General features: G+C 29.7%; 1 protein-coding gene across 2 annotated transcripts in view; it reads left to right on the plus strand.

Annotated features, from left to right (window-relative positions):
- LOC129958676 (multidrug resistance-associated protein 1-like) overlaps positions 1–23,782 on the plus strand; it is a 103,278-nt gene that overhangs the window by 54,407 nt on the left and 25,089 nt on the right. For both annotated transcript variants that reach the window (XM_056071317.1, XM_056071318.1), the window contains 13 exons: positions 259–452; positions 3,198–3,374; positions 6,310–6,477; positions 7,270–7,460; positions 9,275–9,412; positions 9,500–9,647; positions 10,326–10,421; positions 12,579–12,696; positions 17,583–17,727; positions 21,133–21,298; positions 22,277–22,476; positions 23,045–23,171; positions 23,392–23,493. In XM_056071317.1, the coding sequence (XP_055927292.1) occupies positions 259–452; positions 3,198–3,374; positions 6,310–6,477; positions 7,270–7,460; positions 9,275–9,412; positions 9,500–9,647; positions 10,326–10,421; positions 12,579–12,696; positions 17,583–17,727; positions 21,133–21,298; positions 22,277–22,476; positions 23,045–23,171; positions 23,392–23,493 (1,970 nt within the window). The remainder of the gene's footprint in view (positions 1–258; positions 453–3,197; positions 3,375–6,309; positions 6,478–7,269; positions 7,461–9,274; positions 9,413–9,499; positions 9,648–10,325; positions 10,422–12,578; positions 12,697–17,582; positions 17,728–21,132; positions 21,299–22,276; positions 22,477–23,044; positions 23,172–23,391; positions 23,494–23,782) is intronic.

Here is a 23,782-nt window from a genome sequence, read left to right on the forward strand (position 1 = left end):
CGAAAAGTGAAACGTTGAAGCAAATATTCTGTCTAAATTGTAATTTTAAACGCATTCAAAATATGTATTACCTTTCTTTCTTTTATATTAATTATAAATTACTTTATCGCTTTGTTTCCTGCGCTTCATGCTTTTACTGTTTTATAAATTTAAAAAAAAACTCATTAATGGAAAAAAACTCCATTAAAAAGAATTGCTCATGGTTGCATAATTTGTAGAGGCAATGTAGTTAAAAGCTCTCATTTTTATTTATTAAAGGTGAGACTATCACCGTCAAAAGTGCTACTTTTTCTTGGGGCATTGGATCAAATCCGACTCTGATGGACATCACTCTTCGAATCCGCAGAGGTTCTCTGTATGCCGTGATAGGGCCTGTTGGTTCAGGAAAGTCCTCTTTGATCTCGGCTTTGCTGGGAGAAATGCATAAATTGAGTGGTGCAGCAGATTTGAAGGTGAAAATTTTATCGAATTATTATTTCACAGACTGCTAAAAGGAATTTTATTTTTTTCCCTATGTGACATGTAGATAAATTTATTTTTCTACTTTTCCCCATGATATATATTTAAATTTATTTATCTAAGTTTTCTTTTTCATTATATCTAAACATATTTTTTATATTTCATTTTTTAAATGTGCTTGTTTTTATGTATGTCATGTGAAAAAATGAACTTGTTCTTCTCAATTTGATAGTTTTTTATTTTTATAAAATTCTTTTCTTACCTTTATTCAATGTTAACATATTTGTTTGCATTTTGCTGTCTTCCGCTGTTGTTAATAATTAGAATTTCGCTTTCAAATATCGTTAAGATAAGTTACTTGCCAGAAGCTGCCTGCCTTAGAAGCACTATAAAAGAGATCATGGGGTATTTTTTTCTGGTAAAGAAAAACCTAAGTTCAAAAATTTATCGCCAGTTGAGGAATGGCAGGATTTTGGCTTAGGAACACTACAGCATTTATGCAAATTTGCAATGCTTAGTTAATGGCTTACTGCAATGAAAAAGAAAACCACGAATTCGCATTATGCATCAAATGGTCTTTCTGCCATAAAACTTAGCCCTTTTTTTATTGTTTCTGCAATTCAGCAACGCTTTTATATTTGCAAAGCTTAACTAGTTTATTGGTATCATCAGTCCGATATCAATTCACGTCATGCATGCATCGTACGTTAGGAAGATTGAAATCAGGAACAATTAATATTCCGGGTTTGGAAGAAAATAATTTAGAAATTGAAAGCAACAGATACGCTATATATAGCCTGAAGGAAGCTTTATCCTATAAAAACTCTGGAATCTATTGCAAATGACAGCGTTGGATGCAACCATGGGAAGCACTCACAGGAAATGCAGAATATATGCTGTTTCGTACCAAATGGAATAAACTAGGCAGTGTTTAAAATCATTCACAGAATTTTGCATTACTATGCTTGCAAAATCAGATATGATCAGTATTTCAACCTATTGATTCTACTTGAAAAAAGCTTTTCATTACAGCTTCTTGCACTATTGAAAATTATTATTGTTTGTCTCTGAATCACATTGTGATGGATGAGGCTCATTTTTACCCACTTCATTACCCAAATTTGCTGCCAGTTTTCTAAATGGACTACTCTTCTTCCAAGAAAAATCGATGGCAGATCGTAACTGCCATTTCCCATGAAGTACATACCATTTAGAAGATTCTTGGTTCCCGATTTTTAACAGAGAGGCATCTTGGACGCCCTCAATACTGGTACTGGATATTTAGGCGACATTTTTCAGGTGACGGGGTTATTGATTGACTATTTCTCCAGCATGACCTGTTTAGACTTTAATTCACGTTACTTTTATTTTGAATTTGTGGTGAGAATTTGTGAATTCTGCTGATGTCGTCAGTTTCATTTATATATAAATGCGTTAGTGACAGCATTTAGCGGAGGTGAAGAGAATCCCACAACCTCTTCAGAAATTCCGGAAAAATCCAAATTTTCGTAAAGAATCCTCATCAAAGTCAAGAAGCTCTCTCATTCGTCAACCCTTTTTTGGGCCAGTATCCGTTCAACAATTGGTTCTCTCCTTCCCTACTTTGCCATGACTCGAAGATAATATGCCATTCGCTTTGAGAATTCCATAGAAAAAAAGATAATTTTTTCCCCATTTCGGAGTAATCTAATTTCATCAGTCTTAGGGGGTTTAGCCGTATTGCAGAAGTCTTTCGTTTTCAGAGAAGGTAACCTCTCACTGAGGCGGATACTCCATCAAAGCATTCATCGTTATAACTCGGCAGTAGGGCCGAAGGAGTGTGAGTCGTAATTTTAAAATGCAATAAATTGTTTTATTCAAAATGGAATTTTTTTCTTCCTTTGGAATCGGTATTTGTCCTACCGAACGCCACTGAAATTTATGGCAGTCGTCACAAGGAGTATCTCAAAGCATCATTTATAGTGATATCAGAAATTTATCAGAAGTGAAAAATAATATATCAGTGACATTTTGATTGATATGCTTCGAGATATTGTAGATAGAGTAATATTACGCTTTCACCCCATTGCAGAACATATTAAGCATAGCTGTTACTTGAAGGATTTGTAATAATGTCAATGTCATTAATAAACCCTTAATTTTCCCTTGGTGCATCTAAACTAATTGCAATTTCTATATATTAAGAATGAGTGGCAAAACTAAAGAACCGATCTCCCAGTCGCAAAAATTGGGCCAATTTAAATAATGTTTATTTTATAAGAAAATCCATGGCCCCTAGATATGGCATCAAAACTCTCCTTTCCACTCCTCTCATTTCAAAACGTATTTGATGTACGTCTCAAAACATTACTTCATTGTGATGAAAGTACCAGAAAAATTTTGAAAGGATCTCTCACCTCAACAGCAGGAGCGGTTGCTGCCTTTTCTTTTCTCTTTGTAAGAAAGTTAACCAATAAAAATATTCCACGGTTTTTGAGAAAGTCTAAATTCAATGGTACTTTCTTATTTTGGGATAAGATGCAACTTATAATAATTAGTTGACATGACTAAATTAGTACCATTAATACGACGAGCAAACAGCTTGTCGACGAAAGCGGTTAATTATTATTATTTTGCAATATAAAAAAATCCCATTATTATTTTATAATCTTTCTGAATTCAGTAATTATTAATAAAATATTTTTTAAATTCAAAGTGAAGTTTGAATTACAAACACTGCTGCTTAATGTTTCTTCCAGGGCAGTATTGCTTATGTTCCGCAACAAGCATGGATTCTTAATCGAAGTGTCAGAGAAAATATCCTGTTGGCCAAACATATTCGAGAAGAAAAGTACCACAAAATTTTGGACAAATGTTGCCTTCGACCAGATTTAGAAATTTTGCCTGCTGGAGATGCGACAGAAATTGGAGAAAAGGTATTATTTATATTTAATTCCCTAATTAATAAAAAATCTCAGAGATTCTTAAACTGAAGGTCAGGAATTCAAAAGGAACTGGGCAAAAAGAAATTACAGTCGACTTCATTAATGGTTGGCTCACTTCCTTTTCGACACTTCAACATTTGTAAGCAAATATAGTTAAAAAATGATGTTGGTATAAATTTTCTTAATAATTATTTTAATTAATTTTTTGGTTTTTATTAACGAATGCTTCATGTCCTTGTTTATTTTTCACCTTTTGAGTAACGAGAAAATTCTTCCGAATAGAAAGAGCATTACAAGGAAAGAGCATTTTTTTTCATCCAAACAGAGGTGAGTGAACAAAAAATAAAAAAAAATAAAAAAATAAACGAATGAATAAAAATAAAATAAATAAATGAAATGAAATGAAACAAGCAAATTAATAAATAAAAAAAATAGAGAGGCGTTGACATGGATCGATTAATCAGGAACTTAACTCAATAAGAATGAATTTTATTATTAATAAAAAAATTCAGACTATCAGATTAATGTGTGTGTATTATATATTCGATTGAAGTTATTCAGACATTAAACAATGAAAAAACATTACTGAACTTAAGTAGAAAATAAAAAAAAGTGAATGGAACGCATTTTACCTACATTGTTGATATTGGCAATATTAAATAAAATAGTAAGATTCAAATGTCACGGCAATGTCAGGAAGTAGTAGCAGGATGTAAAAACTGCTAGATTTATTGTTCTAACGAATTTTAACTAGAACTATGCCTGATGTCGCCAGTGATTTATTTTAAGAATTCTATTAGGGTTTGAAAGTCTCTCTCCGTATTTAACAAAAGATAGTTTAATTGTGCAGTATATAAAATATTAAAGAATTATATGACCTTAATTATTTCGCAACTTTAAAAGTAATTTAGCATGCGTAATATGTCTTACTTGAGTTTTCTGCTTTTCGGATAGTAAAACTAAACTTTACAGATAAATGGCATGGAATGCCAATTAATTGTGAGCTAAGACGATTTCTATTTTCTGTTGTATTTAGCATGTCATTATTCAGAAGTTGATAATGACATGTAAGTGTTATGATTTTATTTGAATTAAATTGTAATTTGAAACTTTTATTGACTACTTTGAGGCTTTCAGTTTTTTCATCAATCAAAAAATGTTTTATAAGGAAAGTTCATTTCATTTATTCACAATTTACCACAAAAAAAAAAAAATTGATCGGTGTGATTCGCTTTTACGAACTATCCCACAAAAAAGGATGTCAGTAAGTTTTGACTAATTTCTTCCTAACAAATTACAAAATTTCTTCTTTTAGAAACACTGTACATTAATCTACTCAACGCAGAAACCTTCTCTATACAAAAAAAGCAAGAAAAGCTAATTTACGATTATTCCATTGTAAAACTGCATCTGTTTAAAGCTTAAAAAATGATGGAATACAATTATACAGAAGTTTGATAAATGCTATTTATTGTACATAATTTCATGAAAAATGAAAACAATTGAAAAAGTTAGAAAAAAGTTGAAATCTAATTTTAAAAAATTAGAATTTTTTTAACAGCTTAGTAACTGTTCTGCGCCAAACTTTAAAATTTTTCTCGCTTTGAAGAAAAAATGCATCAACGTTCCGTTTGTTACAATTTTAAACCATTTCTTCCTCGCACTTTATTCTAATAAATACTGTAAGCTTATATTAAGATTCATTGCAAATTAATGCACAAATTCAGATAATAACCGCTCTATTTCCTTTTGTTGGATTTTCTAAAATAATTTTATTTGCTGTATAAAATTCACAGTTGCTCTGAAGAATAAAGCTTCTTAGCTTGTTCGCGGAAAGCAAAAAGAAAAGTCAAACCCAAATAAAAATACTTAATGAACCAGAGTCATTACTGGTTCATTAAATATTTTCGTTTTCTCAGGTTAGCCATTACTTTAAAGTACATAATAATTTCAAGAATTAAGGCTATATAGAATTGAATGCGACATATGAATTTGAATGTTGAAATATTCATGTTCTTTTACAACGCACTAAAGCTAATACTGTATGTAAGGTGAGTACGATAAAAAAAGGTTTTTTTTTTTTTTTTTTTTTTTTTTTGCGAAAATGTGAATTTTTTTTTAATGTGATTTATTCTTAATGCTTGAATAGTTTTCTCTATAAAACAGTTCGGATTTTGTTTCCGTTTTTTGGGGAGTTTTACTGATTTTTATATTTGCATTTATAAACATTTTAATGCTTTTTTACATCTTTAAATGCTATTTTGTCAAATTCTAATCGTTGATAGAATTTTCTAATGAAAAAACCTGATAAACTAAAATCTAATGCATATTTTTTGTTTAAGTTTGATATAATACTTTTTCAATATGTGCTGCAGTTTCTGAACTACAGAATAAGTAATCGATTCCCTTAAAATATTCTAAAGTTCTTTTAATGCTTCACAATACTAAATAAAGTAATCGTTTCATGCCGTTTATCAGTCGAATTCCAGTATTTAAAGATGGAAATATAGCTTATTTTTTACTTCAGAAACTAGGTAATATATTTCTTAAATTATCTGTAAAAATTTAAGCAAATAATTTTTTAAAACTTTAAACTAAAAGGTTTTTTCTTTATACTTTTTTAGCAAAAAAAAAAAAAAAAAAAAAAAGTTCTTTCCCTGATTTTTAAAAAATCTTTTGTCATTTAACTGACATGTTTTGGTTTCACAGATGTTTCTAATTTAGACCTTTTAAAAAAAAATCATCACAGACGTTGTCATGGACCTAAAGTCAGTGAACGTATAAATTGATGTAATATTTATTTCGTTTCTAGTTTCATTACATGGTGTTAATATGCATCGATCTAGACTTAAGTTAGACATTTGTTGTACTCTCTCCAAACAACTATTGAACATTATTTACAACACAAAATGTATTTGGATTACAGGGTGTGAATCTCAGTGGAGGCCAGAAACAACGCATTAGCATAGCTCGAGCAGTTTACCAAGATAAAGATATTTACCTCTTAGACGATCCCCTCAGTGCAGTCGATGTTCACGTGAGAAAATCTCTGTTTGACGATGTCATTGGCAACGAAGGTCTTTTAAGAAGAAAAGTAAGAGTTTCTCCTACTCTTTACTAGAAAAAACGAATTATTCAAATTTTAAAGCATTTTAATTTCATCATTTTAATTTAACCTTTTCAATACTCCTCCGGCCCAACCGGCCGTGCAAATTCTATACTGGCTTGCCAGTTTCTGTTTCAAACAAGAAGTGCAGGTTGTAAAGCGATGGCAGCTTTAGTGATAATTCGTTTTACATCTTTCACCTGTCGTTTGAAACGGAAACTGATCCACTAGTATAGAATTGGGCAAGTTCAGCAGTGAAAGGGTTAATTCAGTTTTTTATGTTTCAAATTTTTATTGATTTTTATTACTATCCAATATAAACAACACAGTAATTGTTGATTATTCAGAAATTATAATATCCAAACTTATCTTTGGATAAACTTATTATACAAAAGATAAACATATATCTTTTGTTGATAAAGATAAACTTATTATCTTTTGTCGAAATCAATAATTTTTATTTTCACGATTTGAATGTGCAAAATAAAAATGCTTCTAACGAGAAAAATTTATATTTGAAAAATTTAATAATTTTAACCTTAATAATTAGTAAACTTAACCTTAAATAATAATCTTGGAATTAACATCTTAATTCCAAGATATAAACGCAAGCGTCTTCATATTAAGCTATATTTACTGTGTTAATTTCATGCATTAGTTGTTTATAAAATATATTTTTTAACTTGACAAAATAACACTGACTCTTTCAATACAATTATTTTGGTTTATTTGGTTTAGGCAAATGCATGAAATGTTTTAACTCTGTGTATACATTTCTAGACCAGAATACTTGTTACTCACGATGTATCCTTACTGCATAAAGTAGACACCATTATCACGATGAAAGATGGGAGAATTGCTGAAATCGGGTCCTATTACGAATTGCTTAAACGTGGCGAATCTTTTACAAGTTTTGTTCGTGAACATACAAATACAAAAACGATGGAAGAAAATCTGAAAAGAGCTCCCAGGTTTGAAATTTTTTGAAATTTTCTCTTTTTAGAAAGTAAGCTTAAAATGATTATTTCTCAGCCTTAAAAGGCTGTTATATCTAAAAATATGTTGTTGTGTTTTTTTCACTTAAGCTGAGTTTGAAATTCACGACGACTATGCTTGAATGCACATGAATATTCGTCAGGTAATAAAAAATAAGACACCACTATAGCTTGTGTATTTATAATTGTATCTTCACGTTGTGAGATTTTCATAAAAATTTCTAGAATTATGAGCTTTTGAAAAATGAAGCATTCAATGTTAATGAATGATATAAATTTTCGGCGACAACTCGGAAACTATTACATATTTTTTTACTTTTTTCTCTCAGTAAAAGAGCATAATCTTACTACATAAAATGATGAAATAAACTCAAATATAAAAATAATTAAACTTTCTGTGAATTTTTAAACACAACTTTGAAAAAAATGTGAATTACAACATAGAATTTTTGCATGAGAGCAAAGCAAAGATGCTTAATCATCGAAATCCCCCCAAATTGTTCAGTCGTCAACAAAAATGTGACGCTTCTGTAACGTTGCTTTTTATAATCGCATCTTCTCAAAACTGGTTTTGATGGAAATGGCTCAAGAAGACATTTTTGTTTAGACAGACATATCATTAACTGGACTAATTAGCATAGCAAATTCATTAGTATCAATGAATTTTCCCATTACGCCCAAAATTTTTTTGCTTAATCGATTGTGTGCCATGAAAATAGCCGCAAACAATTTTTTTTTTTTTTGTAAGCTTCTGATAAAAATTTCGAAAGTCATTAAGTTTAAAAAAAATGGAGCATCCATTGTTAAATGAATCAAAAAAAGTTTGACGTTATCTCGAAAATTATAATATATTTATCACATTTTTTATTCATTTAAAGAATATAATTTTACTACACAAGTAAACGAAATAAATTTTTAAATTAAAAGAAAAAATATTTTTTGCAAATTTTTAAATGCGGCTGTAATAAAAAAAAAGTGAATTGTAATATAGTAATATTTTTACATGACAGCACAGCTAGGATGCTAAAAGATCATGATTCTAAACATTACTCGCATATCTGTAATAATTTTTAAAATATTTCGAAAAAAAACCCGCAAAATTCCCACTGTCGTGCGGTAACGCCTTGTCACGCCAACTTATTGTACCGTATATAATTCTAAATGTATCTATCGATCTATTCGTGAAACACCAGTTTTAATGAATTTTAATGACACTGATCGACAATGGAATCAGTATCTGATAATCGATTGGCCATTTTTTTCTGAGAAAAATGATAATCGATATGAATTTTTGTGATTATTAAAATTTTATGTTTTATTTTTATTTCGAAAATTGCTTAGATCTTTAAAAGCGATTTAAAATTTTGTGAATTAAATTATGATGCAGTCTGAAATTTGGATGATATAAAATACTTGATACATAAATAAGAGAAAGTAGGGCCGCAGTGGTCCGGTGGTAAGGTCTCGGCTTCGACCCGATTCCACCGAAGAACCGCTGGTTTAAGCGGGTCTGGTGTACGTTAAATCCGTCGGTACCAAACGTCCTCCCGCTAATGTGGTGTGGAAGTTTGGAGATGGGTACTAACTCAGGTGTCGTCCTCGTCATCTGACCGCGATTCAAAATGACGAGATCCGTCCCAAAATAGCCCTAGTGTTGCTTTAAAAGGGGACGTTAATATAACTAAACCAAACCAAGAGAAAGTGTTTTATTCCTTCGAAGCAATCTGTAAATTCTGTTGTATTTTATTCTCGAATAATTAATATGTATTTCAAATTCATTTATTTTCAAGGACTCGCCAGGATTCTACGACATCTAATGAAGATATTCTTTGCTCAGAGGTATCAGAGCATTCGGGACCATTAGCAAACTCCGCGATTGAACCTGCAAATGTTAAAACTTCCGAAGAAAGTAAACGACAAATTTCGAGGTTCGTTTCATCTCTTATAACATATTTTAAATCATGCTGTTTTTTAAGGTAGAAATTCTGTTTAAATTATTTTTGTGTTTTCCACAGACCTTTTTCTCGATTTCTCTCGACGGAGCCCAGAACTTCTTTTGATCAAGCATTAAGTGAGGATAATTTGTCCATGAGTCAAAAAGGAGATTATTGTAAAGAAAATGAATATAAATTGACAGAAGACGAAAAAATGGAGATTGGTGGGGTATGTTAATCTTATTACAAAAACGTCAATGTAGCTCAATTCTGAAAGCGTTAACAATCATAATGTAAGGCCATTCATTTTTACCTGCCTGAGATTTAAAATATTTTAAAACAACCCATTTCACTCTTACATCTGCATAATATGCGCATTTAAAGTAAAGTCTTGTCTAAAATCCCACACTTTGATTAGCCAAGCAATTACAATGCGCATTATAATTCAGAGAAAATCTAAGGTTTAATTAATTAATAATTAATATGAAGTTACAGTTCATTGTGGTATCGCGTCATTTCCCTCTCCCCATGCACGTTTACCTTTACAATTAAAATGACACGAGCTTTTAATGATTCCTTTGACTCTTTAGACTTATTTAGGATAATGGCCCCTCCCCTAAATGTTATGAATGGGACGATGGTTTCTCATTTTCAGAATTTGATTTTTTCTGATTGATCTGTATGGTCATATTCCTCCTGACATAAAGTTATTTGAAATTAGTACCTTAAGCTTTGTCATATACAGGGTTCAATTCTTATCCATAAGTAGTTAGCAAAGCGAAAAGCAAACCATAATTCTTGGACCATTTAAATCTTCAGATTTCATTATTTTAGGCAAATATGCTTATATTTATTAACATTTTGAGTATTGCACAAATACTTTTTAACACACGATTTTTATTTCTAGGTGAACGCTCAAATTTATTGGGAATATGTGAAACATGCCGGTTTGCACGTGTTCTTCAGCGCTATGCTCGGATATATGCTGTTTGTTGCTTTTGAAGTAAGTGTTCATTTTTTGAAGAATTTCCTCAACTAAGGTCTTGCTTTCCCGTGAACAAACAAGGCTATCTTTTTTTTTCAACAACATATAATAAAGAAACAAATGTTAATTTTTTTTCTGACATCCCACTTTGTGTTCACCCCCAATAACTTGCACAATACGAAATTTTGAGTATAATTTTGCATAGCTTCGGTAAGAAAACTCGTCGGCATTTCTTCAGAGATTATTTGAAAAAAAAATGCATCTACTTGCACGCAGTTAAATATTAATTTTCCGTTCAGTAGTTTATATACATTTAGTTATATCCTAATAGTTTATATAACGAGCACAAATTATCTGTTACAAAAATGTGCTGTTTATTAATAAATGACATAATTCTGCTATTCGAGTTGGAGTAAAATAAAAGTGTGTTTCTTCAAAGAAAACTTTTGTTTTGCTATGTTTGTGTATAAATATAATCTTTTTTTTTGTGTTTGTTTATAAATATAATCTTAAGCGATGGAACTTTAAGTAGATGTTTTGCATATGAACATTACAGGTGGTATTAAAATAATGGAAATATTTGTAAATAAAAGTGACGCTTAAGAATGCGTGAAGTAAGTTATTGTCTTAATCAGTGTAAAATAATACGTTCGAGACTATTACGTATGAGTCAAGAACGTTGAAGATAGAAAGTGATGATAGTAAAACAAGAAAAAAAAAAACATTGTCTTCTGCGCAAGTGGATCACAACGATTGTATAGTTGCCAAATCGTTTCTAATGATTGTAGAAAAAAATATGTGTACCATCATATAGTAAAAATTGTTGTTCTAAAAAACTTATTTTGTATCTCTGGCATAATTTATTAATTTTTGAAAAAATTTTAAAAATCAGTCACTTTTTTCCAAAAATTTTATGAATTCCTGCATCCGATATTCGAATCCATTATCTTTTTCAAATTATTTTAAGTAATTATTCGAACATTTCTCCCAAATTTATTACAAAAATGATCAAAATATTTTAATTCATTCATTTTAATTATTTATTTTCTTAACATGTCCAAAGACTTTTTCTCCCTGATCCTCGGTTGATCAATTTGAAGAAATTTCTTTACTGATTTGACAAGGAGCCAAATTTGGAAGTCAATAATCATGAAGATTTATAATAGAAAAACGCCTATGTAGAGGCAAAATCGGGTCGAATTTATTAATCGCCACTTGGCAATAGTTCACAAATTTGGATTGTTTAAATGTTTGATTCGGCGGAATTTCCAGGACAATTTGCGATAAAAATGAGCAAGCATTTACCTGAAACCATTGCCTCATCATCAGCTGGAACAATGAAATCCTTTTGGGATAGATAGTTTGAACAAATGAATTATGTCATGCAGTTTTAATTATAAATTGGATTCAAAAACAATATGCATTATAATATCATTACGAAATTTTGCTCTAAGTTCTATGATCTGAGCAATGAAATTCAATTATCTGTAACCAAATTATAATGCAAAAATATGGAGATAAAATGCATTGGTTCTGCAAAATGGTTTGATTATTTCTGACAGAATGCGTCACCCAAATTCAAACGCAAACAGTTTCAAGTTCGTTTAGCCAATAGTATGACAATAAATGTGTCGATACTGACTTCATTCTGTGGTGGTGGGATGGTCAGGTGCACACAAGAAGTGTGACAATATATAAAACGCAAAGACAAAGTTTCCAAAAAATTGTTTGATCCTGAACAATCCTGCTTAACAATAGACAGTTCTATGAGGCCTTTTCACGAGTTAAATCCTTTGACTCGGCGACTGTTGTCGCTGTAAGTAGAGAAATAGTCAACTGCAAATACTAAGAAGTTTTAAATGACTGATTTCTGACTGATGTAAATAATTTTGATTCTTAAATATCTTAGAATTATACACTTCAGTTTTCAAACTTCTTTCTAACAATTATTATTACAAAAATTCGTGATTTAATTTTGAGTAATTAGTGCCAGAAGCTTATGCAATTTGATGAGATAAATGAAATTTTCTTTTAATAATTAATATAATATCCTACTGCTAGCAGAAATACATAACTGCATGGCAAGCGAAGTGAGCTGGGATAACGTAATGTTCTAAAAAAAATAATAATTTTCCACAACGTGATTTTTTAGTGATTGCCGTGCCTTTTTCTCAGACAGGTGGAAACATTTGGTTAAGTGAGTGGACTGCGCAAGGTCTCCATAACGGTACTCAGGATAAATCTTCAACAACAACGGGGCTTTCTGTGTATGGTATTCTTGGATTTGCGCAAGGTGAGTGTGACGCAATCACTCATTTACAAAGTAATGCCATCTTTGTTTCAAAATCTGCATGATTTTAAATTATCCGTTGTAATAGAAATAAAAAGTAGATCCAATAAAAAATATATATTTCAATTGTACAATTCGTAGCTTGAAAAATCACCCAAGGTTGAAAAATTGATTTCCCAAACTTTTTAGGAAACTTTCCAAGTATAAGAAAATGTAAAATCTTTCCCATATTCAATATCTGACTTTGTATTTTCTAGATACATGAATAACAAATATAAATTTCATTTTTCTGTATCACCACTGATTTCTTAAAAATTACAAATATATATAAATAAATTTAACATATCTTTAGTTAAAGATTCGCCTGAAGCAACACCCTTTAGCCAAAGTTTCCCACCAAGCTAAACTGATTTGATTTGATGCGCACTTCTGATATCGAGTCACGACAATCCTTTTCGGAAACCGAAAGCAGCTAAGGCCCCTAAAAAGAGAATAGATGTTATCTCGGGTGTATGGGAAGAGCATTTTGGAAGGCCACGTAGAAAATGAATTTATCTTCATTTAAATCGTGTTTTAGCTTAGTTATATTAACGCCCCGTTTTAAAGCAACACTAGAGCTATTCTGGGACATACCGCGGAATTTTGAGCCGCGATCAGATGACGAGGACGACACCTAAGCTGGCATCCCCCTCTCCAAACTTCCACACCACACCAGCTGGTGGACGTTTGGCCCCGACGGATTTAACGTGCGCCAGACCCGCTTGCATGACGGTTCTTCGGTGGATTCGGGTCTCGAACCTGAAGTTCTTTGGGTCTGAAACCAAGTCCTTACCACCAGGCCCCGCTTTCTTTACAGATTTCGCTGCCTATTTAGAGCGCAGCAATATCTATAAAGAAATGGGCTGAAAAACTATAAATGGAGTAAAGAAATTTATCTGATATTTAGACTATCCTAGTACCTTACATATAGTGTTACGCCACAAATGCTTCTAAATTTATGACTCGAATTTGGCAAAGCCTCGAGTTATTTTGTTTGGAATTGTGAAACTGACCTTGAAGAGGTACCGCAGAAAAGCAACGGAAGCTCCATTTCATCACCGGGTTTTCACAAGGAACTAAAAATAAACGAAATCATTATGAGTGCGTAGAGGCTCGGAATGAAAGTGGCTGTAAATAAGAGATCGAAAAAATACTGGGAAAGAAAATTTAGCAGAAATGTGGGTCAGAATTTTGTTAATTAAATCGAATTATGTTTTTCAGGGCCTTATAAATCATGCAAATTTCAGGGGGGGGGGCCTTCCTCAGCTGTTGAACCAGATATTTTTATCGATTTTCAATTAATCTTTATATAAACAGTACGTAAATAACAAATGTTATGAAGAAGAAAAAAAACTAAAATCACAAAACATTTTATTGATGGGCACTGATTCAGAAAACTGATTTCAGATCTCGCATATAAAAAAAATTAAATTTAAATGTTTATGCAATTCTATGTAAAATGATAAAAAAAAACCAAATATTTTAAACGTAATATAAATAGTCTAATATAAAATTTGTTCTAGCATTTGACTTATGAATTAGTCAACTAACTTCAAGACAAATTTAACTAATCTACAAGCGAATTTGTACAAAAAAAGTCTGAAATTTAAACAATGCTTATTTTAATTTAAATAATATCAAATAAATAAAATGAAAGCAGGAATTAAAATTATCTTGAAAATAAAATAGAAAATGGTCTGGATTTTCAATAACGTTTTCGGGCCTTTGACAGTTGTCTATTTATTTGATAATACGTTTCTGTGTCTATCTCATTAGTTGAAAATTGTAATTTAATCTATCCATTTATACAACACACCAGGTGTCTGAATATAATTCCCTAACTATTTTGCTCCTCTATACTGAGCAGAACTCATTTGAAAATGAAATGTGAATTTTTGTGGATGAAGAAATTCGCTATTTGAAATCCAGCAAATATAAGAGGATAAGACAGACAGTGACAATAAATTCGAAATATTAATATACTAGCCGCCTTTGGCGACCAGCCGGTTCGCCAATCTTAATGTTCGTTAAAATTTTAATAATTAAATATTTTATGCAATTTCTACTTTAATAGCTTCTTCATCAAAATATTTTAAAACTTCAAATTTTGATTATCATATAATTCATTCATAATATTATAAAGGCCTTCAGTCATAACGTAATATGTATCTCTCTCATTTTCTGTTAGCACCCGTAGAATTTATGCTTTAAATTAAAGTGGAAAGAATTTATCTTCAATTAATATAATAATATTTTTTACTGAAACAAAGCATTTTTTTATAATCTGATTACTGAAAATAGAGTCACTCAGCGTTTAAACTTTATGGGCACTAAAGAATATCTTTTTAAATTTATGTAATATCTCAAGAGTTGGTCAACAAAATTTTCTTAGATTCATTATGAGCAGATCGATTCATTAACAATGTTTAAATTTAAATGCATCAAACACTAAGAAAATAAAACGAATCGTTTAAAATAAACGGTTGAAAACAGGTTTTAAAAAAACTACTTAAAAAACGATGTACTTAAAACTATAAGCATATACAAAAAATATATAACTAACATAAATACAATTTACTTACAAAAGCATGCAACTAACCCAAAAATAATTTAAATCATCCATTGATAACGTTGTCATGGCAACAATCAGAACAGAATGCGCATGCGTGAATTTTCTTCGCCGGTTACGTAACGCAAATACGTGATTTTTTCTACGCCAGTTGGGGTAACGCTATGCGGATTAGAATTTTTTAATTTCCTTTATTCTGTTTTATTTTAATTCAAAAGTACTTCAGAATGAATCTGAAAGATTGATTCATTAACAATGTTTAATTTTAAATGCATCAAACATTAAGAAAATAAACAGAACCGATTGAAATAATCCGCCGAAAAATTTTAACCCTAGCCTCATTACTGTTGGGAGAAAAAAAAACTGAAGCCTTTCTCGTTTGGCGCTGGGAATAATGGAAGATTTTTTTGGCGGAAAAGTTGGCGGTGGGGAAAATGGAAGATTTTTTTTGCGGGAAAGTTATTTTTTAATTAATAATTAAAATTCTAATTAAAAATTCGAAAAAAGAAACCCCAGGTGCACATTCCCAACCTCCAAGGTATACATGTACCAAATTTGGTAGCTGTATGTCAAACGGTCTGTCCTGTAGAGCGCCAACACACACACACACATTGAGTTTTATTATAAGTATAGATAAGGGACCAAAACATGCAAAATAAATAATTTTTTCAAATATATTATTTGAAGGATAATATGAATAGTAAATATAATTTTTTTTTAAAAAAAAGTGCTTCCTACTATCCATGTTTTAAAAAGAAAAATATTTTTATCAAAGCTGCTGAACGTATTCACAAATACAATAAAATTTTATTTAAAAGTACTTTACATACACAAAAAAAAATATATTTTACTATTAATCTGTTATCTCTTTGCACTCGGATAGATAATTCGATGCATAATTATTCACTTAATACATGGACCTGTTTATTACACCAAAGAATAAATACATGTAACTGTTTTAATTTCAGTTTCCTGTAAAAATGAATCTACATCGTTTTAAAATTCTGTTGGTATTTTTAACAATTAAATTTTTTTTAAAATATCAAAATGATGCACCGTTTTGAATGGTGACTGACAGAAGATATTCGAGTGAAAAGGGTTAAAGAATCATTTCTTGGTCTTCTTTTCTTCTTCTTCTTCTTCTTTTTTTTTTTTTTTTTCCAATTTAAAATCATTACTTTCATTTTCCTTATAATATTCACATATCTCCTTTTCAAATTAAACTTTTTTTAAATATATTTTATTCATTAAATTACATTTGAACGTAAAAATAAATACTTTCGAGCCTAAGTTTAAAGTTTATTTCAGGATTTTTTTAATCTCTATGTATATTCATTTAATAGCGCTTCATATTAGAATGAATAATTTTAATTGGCATTTTTACAAAATCTAATTATCTGAAATAAAAACTCAAAAATTATTTTGACTCAGAATAAATATACGTAATTGGCATTTGAGAAAAAAAATTGAATGTAAAATTCGAAGCCTTTGTGCTGCCAGACTTTTGCTTAAAATTTTTCTTATAAAATATTGTAAAAAATGACCTACAAGGTATTTATAAAATGATTTTCGCAGTTTGGAGAGATCTGCAGATAAATTAATGAAAGGAATAAAGCTAAATTCATCGAATGCAATAAAATACGAGACGATAAAAGACTGTCGAAGCCAAAGAAAAATAAAAAAAAAAAAAAAATGCAATAAAATTCACCGACAGGAGAAATTTTGGCGCTGTCGTAACAAAACCACTTAGATTAAAAATTACAGAGAACGCATAGAAAATAGATCATGGTATAGTTCATCAATGGTCGAGTGTTAAAAAAAGAGGATATTGAAATGAGTGACATGCAGCAAGAAACTGACAGAGAATATTCTTTTATTAATCAATATTTGGGTAATTTTCAATGTGCTGATCTTACCTTTGTATATGAACTTATGAATCTATTACATCGGGCAGTTGTTTTTCGAATTCATCTCCCTAAATATCCTTATTCCGTTCATCAGTTTTAGCTAAAGATGCCTCCAGATTTAAAAAAAAAGAGTTATTTTATGACCCCCTCCCCCCGTATACATATTCATAAAATCGTATTTTTAAAACGTTGTTAAATTTTGTGTCTTGATGATATTTTCGCCTTTAAAAATTACACTTATATTGGAAGATAATTTAAATACTTATATTGGAAGTACTTTTGGTTGGGAAGTTATTTTAGGTAATTATATGAAGTATTTAAGGTAAAATATATATATTGGAAGATATTTTAATTTATTTTTCATTTGTTTATAGCTGTTAGTGTGGTGATTGGAAGTGCCATTCTTGTTTATGGAACTGTTAAAGCATCAGAAAGATATCATAAAAATCTTCTGGCCAGCATTATACGAGCGCCCATGTCATTCTTCGATCAAACGCCCATGGGACGGATAATGAACAGGTATCATTAAATTTGAATCAGACTTCTGAGACTAAAACTCAATCACTTTCACTCGTGACATCACATGTGCATACAAGAAGGGAAAGATAAGAGAATAAAGTTCTATCAATGGCTATTATACAAGGCGTTGAAGGGGATAAAAATATTTCCATGAGTTTTTTTATTATTAAAATGCATTAACTAAAAATTTCATTGTGAAGAAACTTCCACTAAAACCTTCCTTATGCTTCAGTATTACCTCATCAAGGGTGACCATTGATGAGCTAATACTGAAGCATAAGAAATTTCCGGATCAGTGACTGGTTTTAACTTTCCTAGTGAGTGTAATAAAGTTGTGGGGTGAAGTTACTTTACTATCAGGACATACCTCCATTGGAAGGAGTTGTAATGTGGATGGTGATAGACATTCGGACTCCCATTTCCGAGATATCGCAATTATCTTGAGTGTGATATCTGGGAGTTCCAATGTGTTTATTCTACAATATTTGTGAACAGAATTTGAAGTAAATAAATAAATGCTATCACTGTCTGATAATAAGGCGGCTAAAGGCTAAATAAATTCTAAATCACATATCACAACAACTGTTGATGTATACTTGGCATGAACGTCATATTTGAAAAAATAATATACATATATATGGCAATAGAACTCAATGAAATGCTACCGCTCATGCGTATTTTTTTTAATACAAATATAATATTTTTAGTACAAAAAAAAAACTCATTTGTAAAAAAATATATATATATAATATTTTGCAAAATCCTCTTATCTTTCGCCACTTTTCACTTCAGTGCGCATTTTTTGGTTTATTTATTATCTCTTTGGAGAGAGGGGAGCCAAAAACATTTGTTTGCGTGGAGTATAGTTATATCAGTTGCAATTTTTAATTAAGGAAATATAATTATTTAACTAGCTATTAAGTTTAAAGAAAATATATGAAGAAGCTAAGATTTTTATTGCGTACTGGTTAATAACGCTTTTCACTTTTATTTATATAGTAGACAAATAAAAATCAAAATTAGCAACAAATATCTATATGTGAAAATTCAATTAAGTGTTCTAAATCAAGCTGACCTTTCGAATAATTTTTTTCTTGCTACAATCAAAGAATCTATCAAATATCTACATTTTTATGATATCATTTAGGATGATGACCCGTAGTTGAAAAATACTGATGGTTACAAGAATTATCACTTCTGTCGGATTCTTTATGAATGAATTGTCGGATTCATTCTTAAGTGTAAAGTCAATGCATTATCCTTGAAAAATTCATAAATTAATATAAAAAAGAGGAAGATTAAATCACAATTTTTTTATTTTCTAAAACTGAAGCCTTTTATACAATTCTTTTCCTCTGCTATAAAAATAAATTAGTTTACATAAGTTGTCATCTTATAATCTAAAACAAAACTTCCTAAGCTTTGAGTGACGGCCCAGAGTGGTCGAGTTACATAATATTGTAAACAAAATGAATCATTGGACTCATTCTTAAATGCAAAGTCAATGCATTATCCTTGCAAATTTTATAAATTAATATAAAAAAGAGGAAGATATAAATCAGAATCCCTTAGTTTCTAAAACTGCAACTTCTCATTCATTTCTTTTCTTTTGCTCTAAAAATAAGTTAGCTTATATAAATTGTCATCTTATAATCTAAAACAAAACTTCCTAAGCTCTCAGTGACGGCTCCGAAAATAGTCGAGTTGTATAATGTTGTGTACGCGAACATTTTCACAGAATCTTACATATTTTTCAATGTTTTTTTCTACTAAAATTGTTTTAGAAACTTATATTGTTTTGAAACATTTCATTGAAAATTTACTGAATAATTATTCTAAAATGAACGTCATTAAATTATTATCAATTAACACTTTGTTTTTTAATTATTTTCAAATATTTCAATCCCAATAAAGCTTTTTCAGACGAAAGATGGGATGAGAAAATATTTCTTTTCTGAAATGGAATTTCTCATAGAAATTAAAGAAATCCCATTCTAAATGAAAGTGAATGACTTTTTTATTTTATTAAGCCACAAAATAATTTCCACAGAAATGCAAAATGTTCTTGTGTGGATTAAATGATCATTTACGCTTGTGGTCAATGGGGTTATACATTTTAGTATGTGTTGAAGTATTTATTCTCTATTTAACTTATTTATTTAACCAAATAAATAAATAAATGAAATTCATTTCTTTTAAACAGAATACAAAATAAAGCTTCATATATTTTTATAATATATTCTTAGAAACATCAAAAAATGAAAGCATTCAGTATTTAAACAACAATTTTGGCTGCATTTATTGCATACTGATATATTCCAAAAATCATAAAATACACACGTGAATTGTAATGTTAATCTTATTTCGAATTGTATGACGGAAGAATGAATACCTAAGTTATGACCATTTTTTTATAATAATTTACAATTTCTATTAAGTTGGAAAAGGTATTTGTTATGAGTAATATTGCATCCAAATAACATGCAATTTTCAAAGAAAAAAAAAAGTCGCTTATTCGTTTTTATGTCATTTATATATTTTTTTTGTTAATTATTGGAACATGTGCCTGTCTAGAAAGGGGTTTAATCTTGTTAGCAATATCTCAGATCTTATTATCACGAGAAAACTAACGAAAGTTGTAGTAGAAAATATGATGAACGTTAGCAGAGAGCTTAAGAAAAAAAAAATATTATTTACAAGACACTTTAGATGTAAATACATAATAACATTTGTTTCCTTATGATAGGATCTTCTCTATTTATAATGTTAACGAATACTCAAATCAAAACAAATTCGAAGTGTAACAAATAGTAATCCACTAAAAAAAATGCTTTGCTGAAAGTTAATACAAGCGTTAGTCTGTGAAGGGAGAATATAATGAATCAATATCTAATAAATATTGCTGATCTCAGCTCATTGACTTTTGCTATTTATTCATGCTTCACACGCCGATAAAACAATCAATTTACATATTAAAAAGAAAAAAAAACTGTCTCAGGTGCGAAACTCCAAAACAAAAATTAGGATTTCGCATCCGATAGTGACACAGACCAAAATGGAGAGGAGATATTTTTAACCCCATCCAGCATTACAGACGGCAGTAGAAGATTATATATATGCACATAATAAATCCATGATATATATATTAGAAATCACTTAATAACACTTTTATTGCGTGTGATCTGTTACTTTCATTCCCATATAAATTAAAAATTTAACGGACAACAAGAATGTTATGTTTTACTCAAACAGATACAAGAGCTATCAATTTAGAGTCATCTTAAAACTGATTTAGAAAAATTGTGTAAATAACGGCTTAGCAGTCAATAAAAATTACTTCTAATGTACCGTTTTCAATCAAAATTTCATTCTGATATTGAAGTTTAATTATGTTTTTAAATCTAGATTTAGTACAGACATGGACATCATGGATATTCAGATATATCCCATTTTAGATGCATGGTTCCATTGCTTGCTGTATTCTTTAGCATCGTTCATTGTCATAGGAATGAACACTCCAATATTTCTTGTCATTCTTCTACCGATCGGAGTCGCTTATTACATCATTCAAGTAAGACATAAATCTCATTTCATGTTTCATTAATTTATGCTGTATTATATATAGTTGATTGAATTCAAACTCGCTACGGACGCTATTCGTTCAAATAATTATCGCGAAGAAGACAGTACTGTTCGTTGTTTGTTTATTTTAATAATTTGATTTCATAATTAAATTTTTTACATTAGATCTAAAACAAGAATATGTGCCCCTTCATTTTCAAAATTTAAAATTTATTTGGATTATACTCAACTTAAACTTTTTCAAGAAATTGATCAAAATTGATTTGTGGTTTAAAAAGAAAATTGTAATTCAAAGGAGTTTAGCACTTAGTGAAACTTTTTCTGTTTATTCTTAATCATTCCAAACATTAATATTTATTATTACTCGCCTATTTCTAACCCGTTCATTTTTGCAATCAGAAAATATTTTGTGTTTATTCGTGACCTAAGAAACAATTCAAACTTTCAATTAATTTTGAGAAAGATAACATTGGTTATTTCAACTTATTTATGGGTAATTTATCTCGATGTGTGCGCAACAATTCTTTATCGAAGCATTGAAACTTCATGAGACAGGAGTATAGAATTGTTTCTACATCGGCAAACTATCGAATTGTAGATTTAAATTCCATATTTAATAGTCTGCTTTTACATCGATGATAAATGCATTTGACTTGATTTGGACATAATGGAATTATAATATGTTGCTTCAAGCTCACACTGCCATTCAGATGAATGAATGGTTTTCCGATATTTTTTGAATGAATATCAATTAATTGTCGTAATGAAAGAATAAATATCTCAACGCACACACTCAGTATTATATTTGTCCCAAAAAATACTTCATTAGAAGTTAAATATTGATAGTAATAGATGTGAAATGACTATAGTGAACAGTTAAAGCGTATTTTGTATTTATTGATCGATTTTTCTGGAGTTCTATTAATTTTTCAAATTTGAATGCTTTTAATATCAATTTCAATTTTAGAGACTCAATTTGAATACTTATCGTCAAGTGATGAGACTCGAATCTACTACCAGATCTCCAATTTACAGCCATTTCTTGGAGACCATTCAGGGTGTTTCTTCTATCTGCGCCTACAAAGTTCGAGAAGAATTTACTAAAAATTTTGAAGAAAAATTAAATATTCATATGTTGTGCAATTTCAACACGATTTCTTGTAACAGGTAAAACTATGCACATTATAAAATTTATATGATTATGTAGCAAGCTTATTAGTTATTATTAAGAATTTTGAAAACATAGTTCCATGTCTCAAGACTAATTCATTTGATTGAGATTGTTTTATGTGTATACACTAATTTAAGAGATTATAATTTAAAATCCTCGGAATAAGATATTTACCCAAACAACAAAATTTCTAATTTGTCACAATTTTGAATTTTTATTATATTTCTTATGTAGAGAAATTCATTCATTTTAATGCGATGAGTTAAATAATGTGGTCACAGGAATAGTAAAGGAAATGGTTAATATAGTAATATTTATGACTATGACAGAACCATGTTATTTAATTTATTATACCAACAAAGATTTGAAAACAAGCAATACATATATAGAAAGAGATTTTACATTTACATAAGATACATTTGCAATATTTTTTTTAATCAAAAAGTAAAGAGCTAGATTTTCTGTAATGTGTTATTTATAGTTACTCATTGTGTTGAAAAACTTTTCATGCATATTATGCATTCATGAATTTAAAAATGACTCGTTTGATGTTTTCTGATTTAGATGGTTACAATTTTGGTTGGATCTGCTTGGATGTCTGATAGTTTTGATAGCTACATTATTAGCGATCCAAGCAAGATATACTTTGGGACCAGCGGTGGTTGCCTTGATGATAACGTATGCTTTATCGGTGAGTAAAGGCTTTTGATGATAAAAATTCACAAATTTTCTTCCATTAATATTTACAACGTTAATTTTAAGATTTAAAAAATTTTGAATTAGAAATTTTGATTGTACAAATTTTGAAATTTTGAAAAATTTGAATTAAAAATTTTGACTGAACAAATTTTGAAATTTCAAAATATTTAATTATTATTTTTTTCTAAATTTATCATACTGGTCTTTTAAAGGTTACAGATGCTTTGATGTGGTTCGTTCGAACAAACTCGGAATTAGAAAACAAGATTATATCTATAGAAAGATTGGATGAATATTGTAGATTAAAATCCGAAGTAAGTTTCCGGCTTCATTTTACTTATTATTATTGGTTATTCAGCACTAAAGTAACAATTAAGTTTCAATTTTTTTATCGAATAAAATTTCTTTCAGCAAAGTAGATTTAACCAATTTTTTAAAAAATTTCTCTTTGATAGTTGCTAGAAAGATTTATAATGATAAAAAAGTATTCAGCACTCCACAACCCAAAACTACTTCAATTATGATCCTTCCTTTTCTAAAAATTTATATCGATACAAAAAAAAAAATCCCCCGGGTGGCACCTCGTAATTGAGGATGAGAAGC

This window comes from Argiope bruennichi, chromosome X1 (genome assembly GCF_947563725.1).
Source record: "Argiope bruennichi chromosome X1, qqArgBrue1.1, whole genome shotgun sequence".
Lineage (NCBI taxonomy): Eukaryota > Metazoa > Arthropoda > Arachnida > Araneae > Araneidae > Argiope > Argiope bruennichi.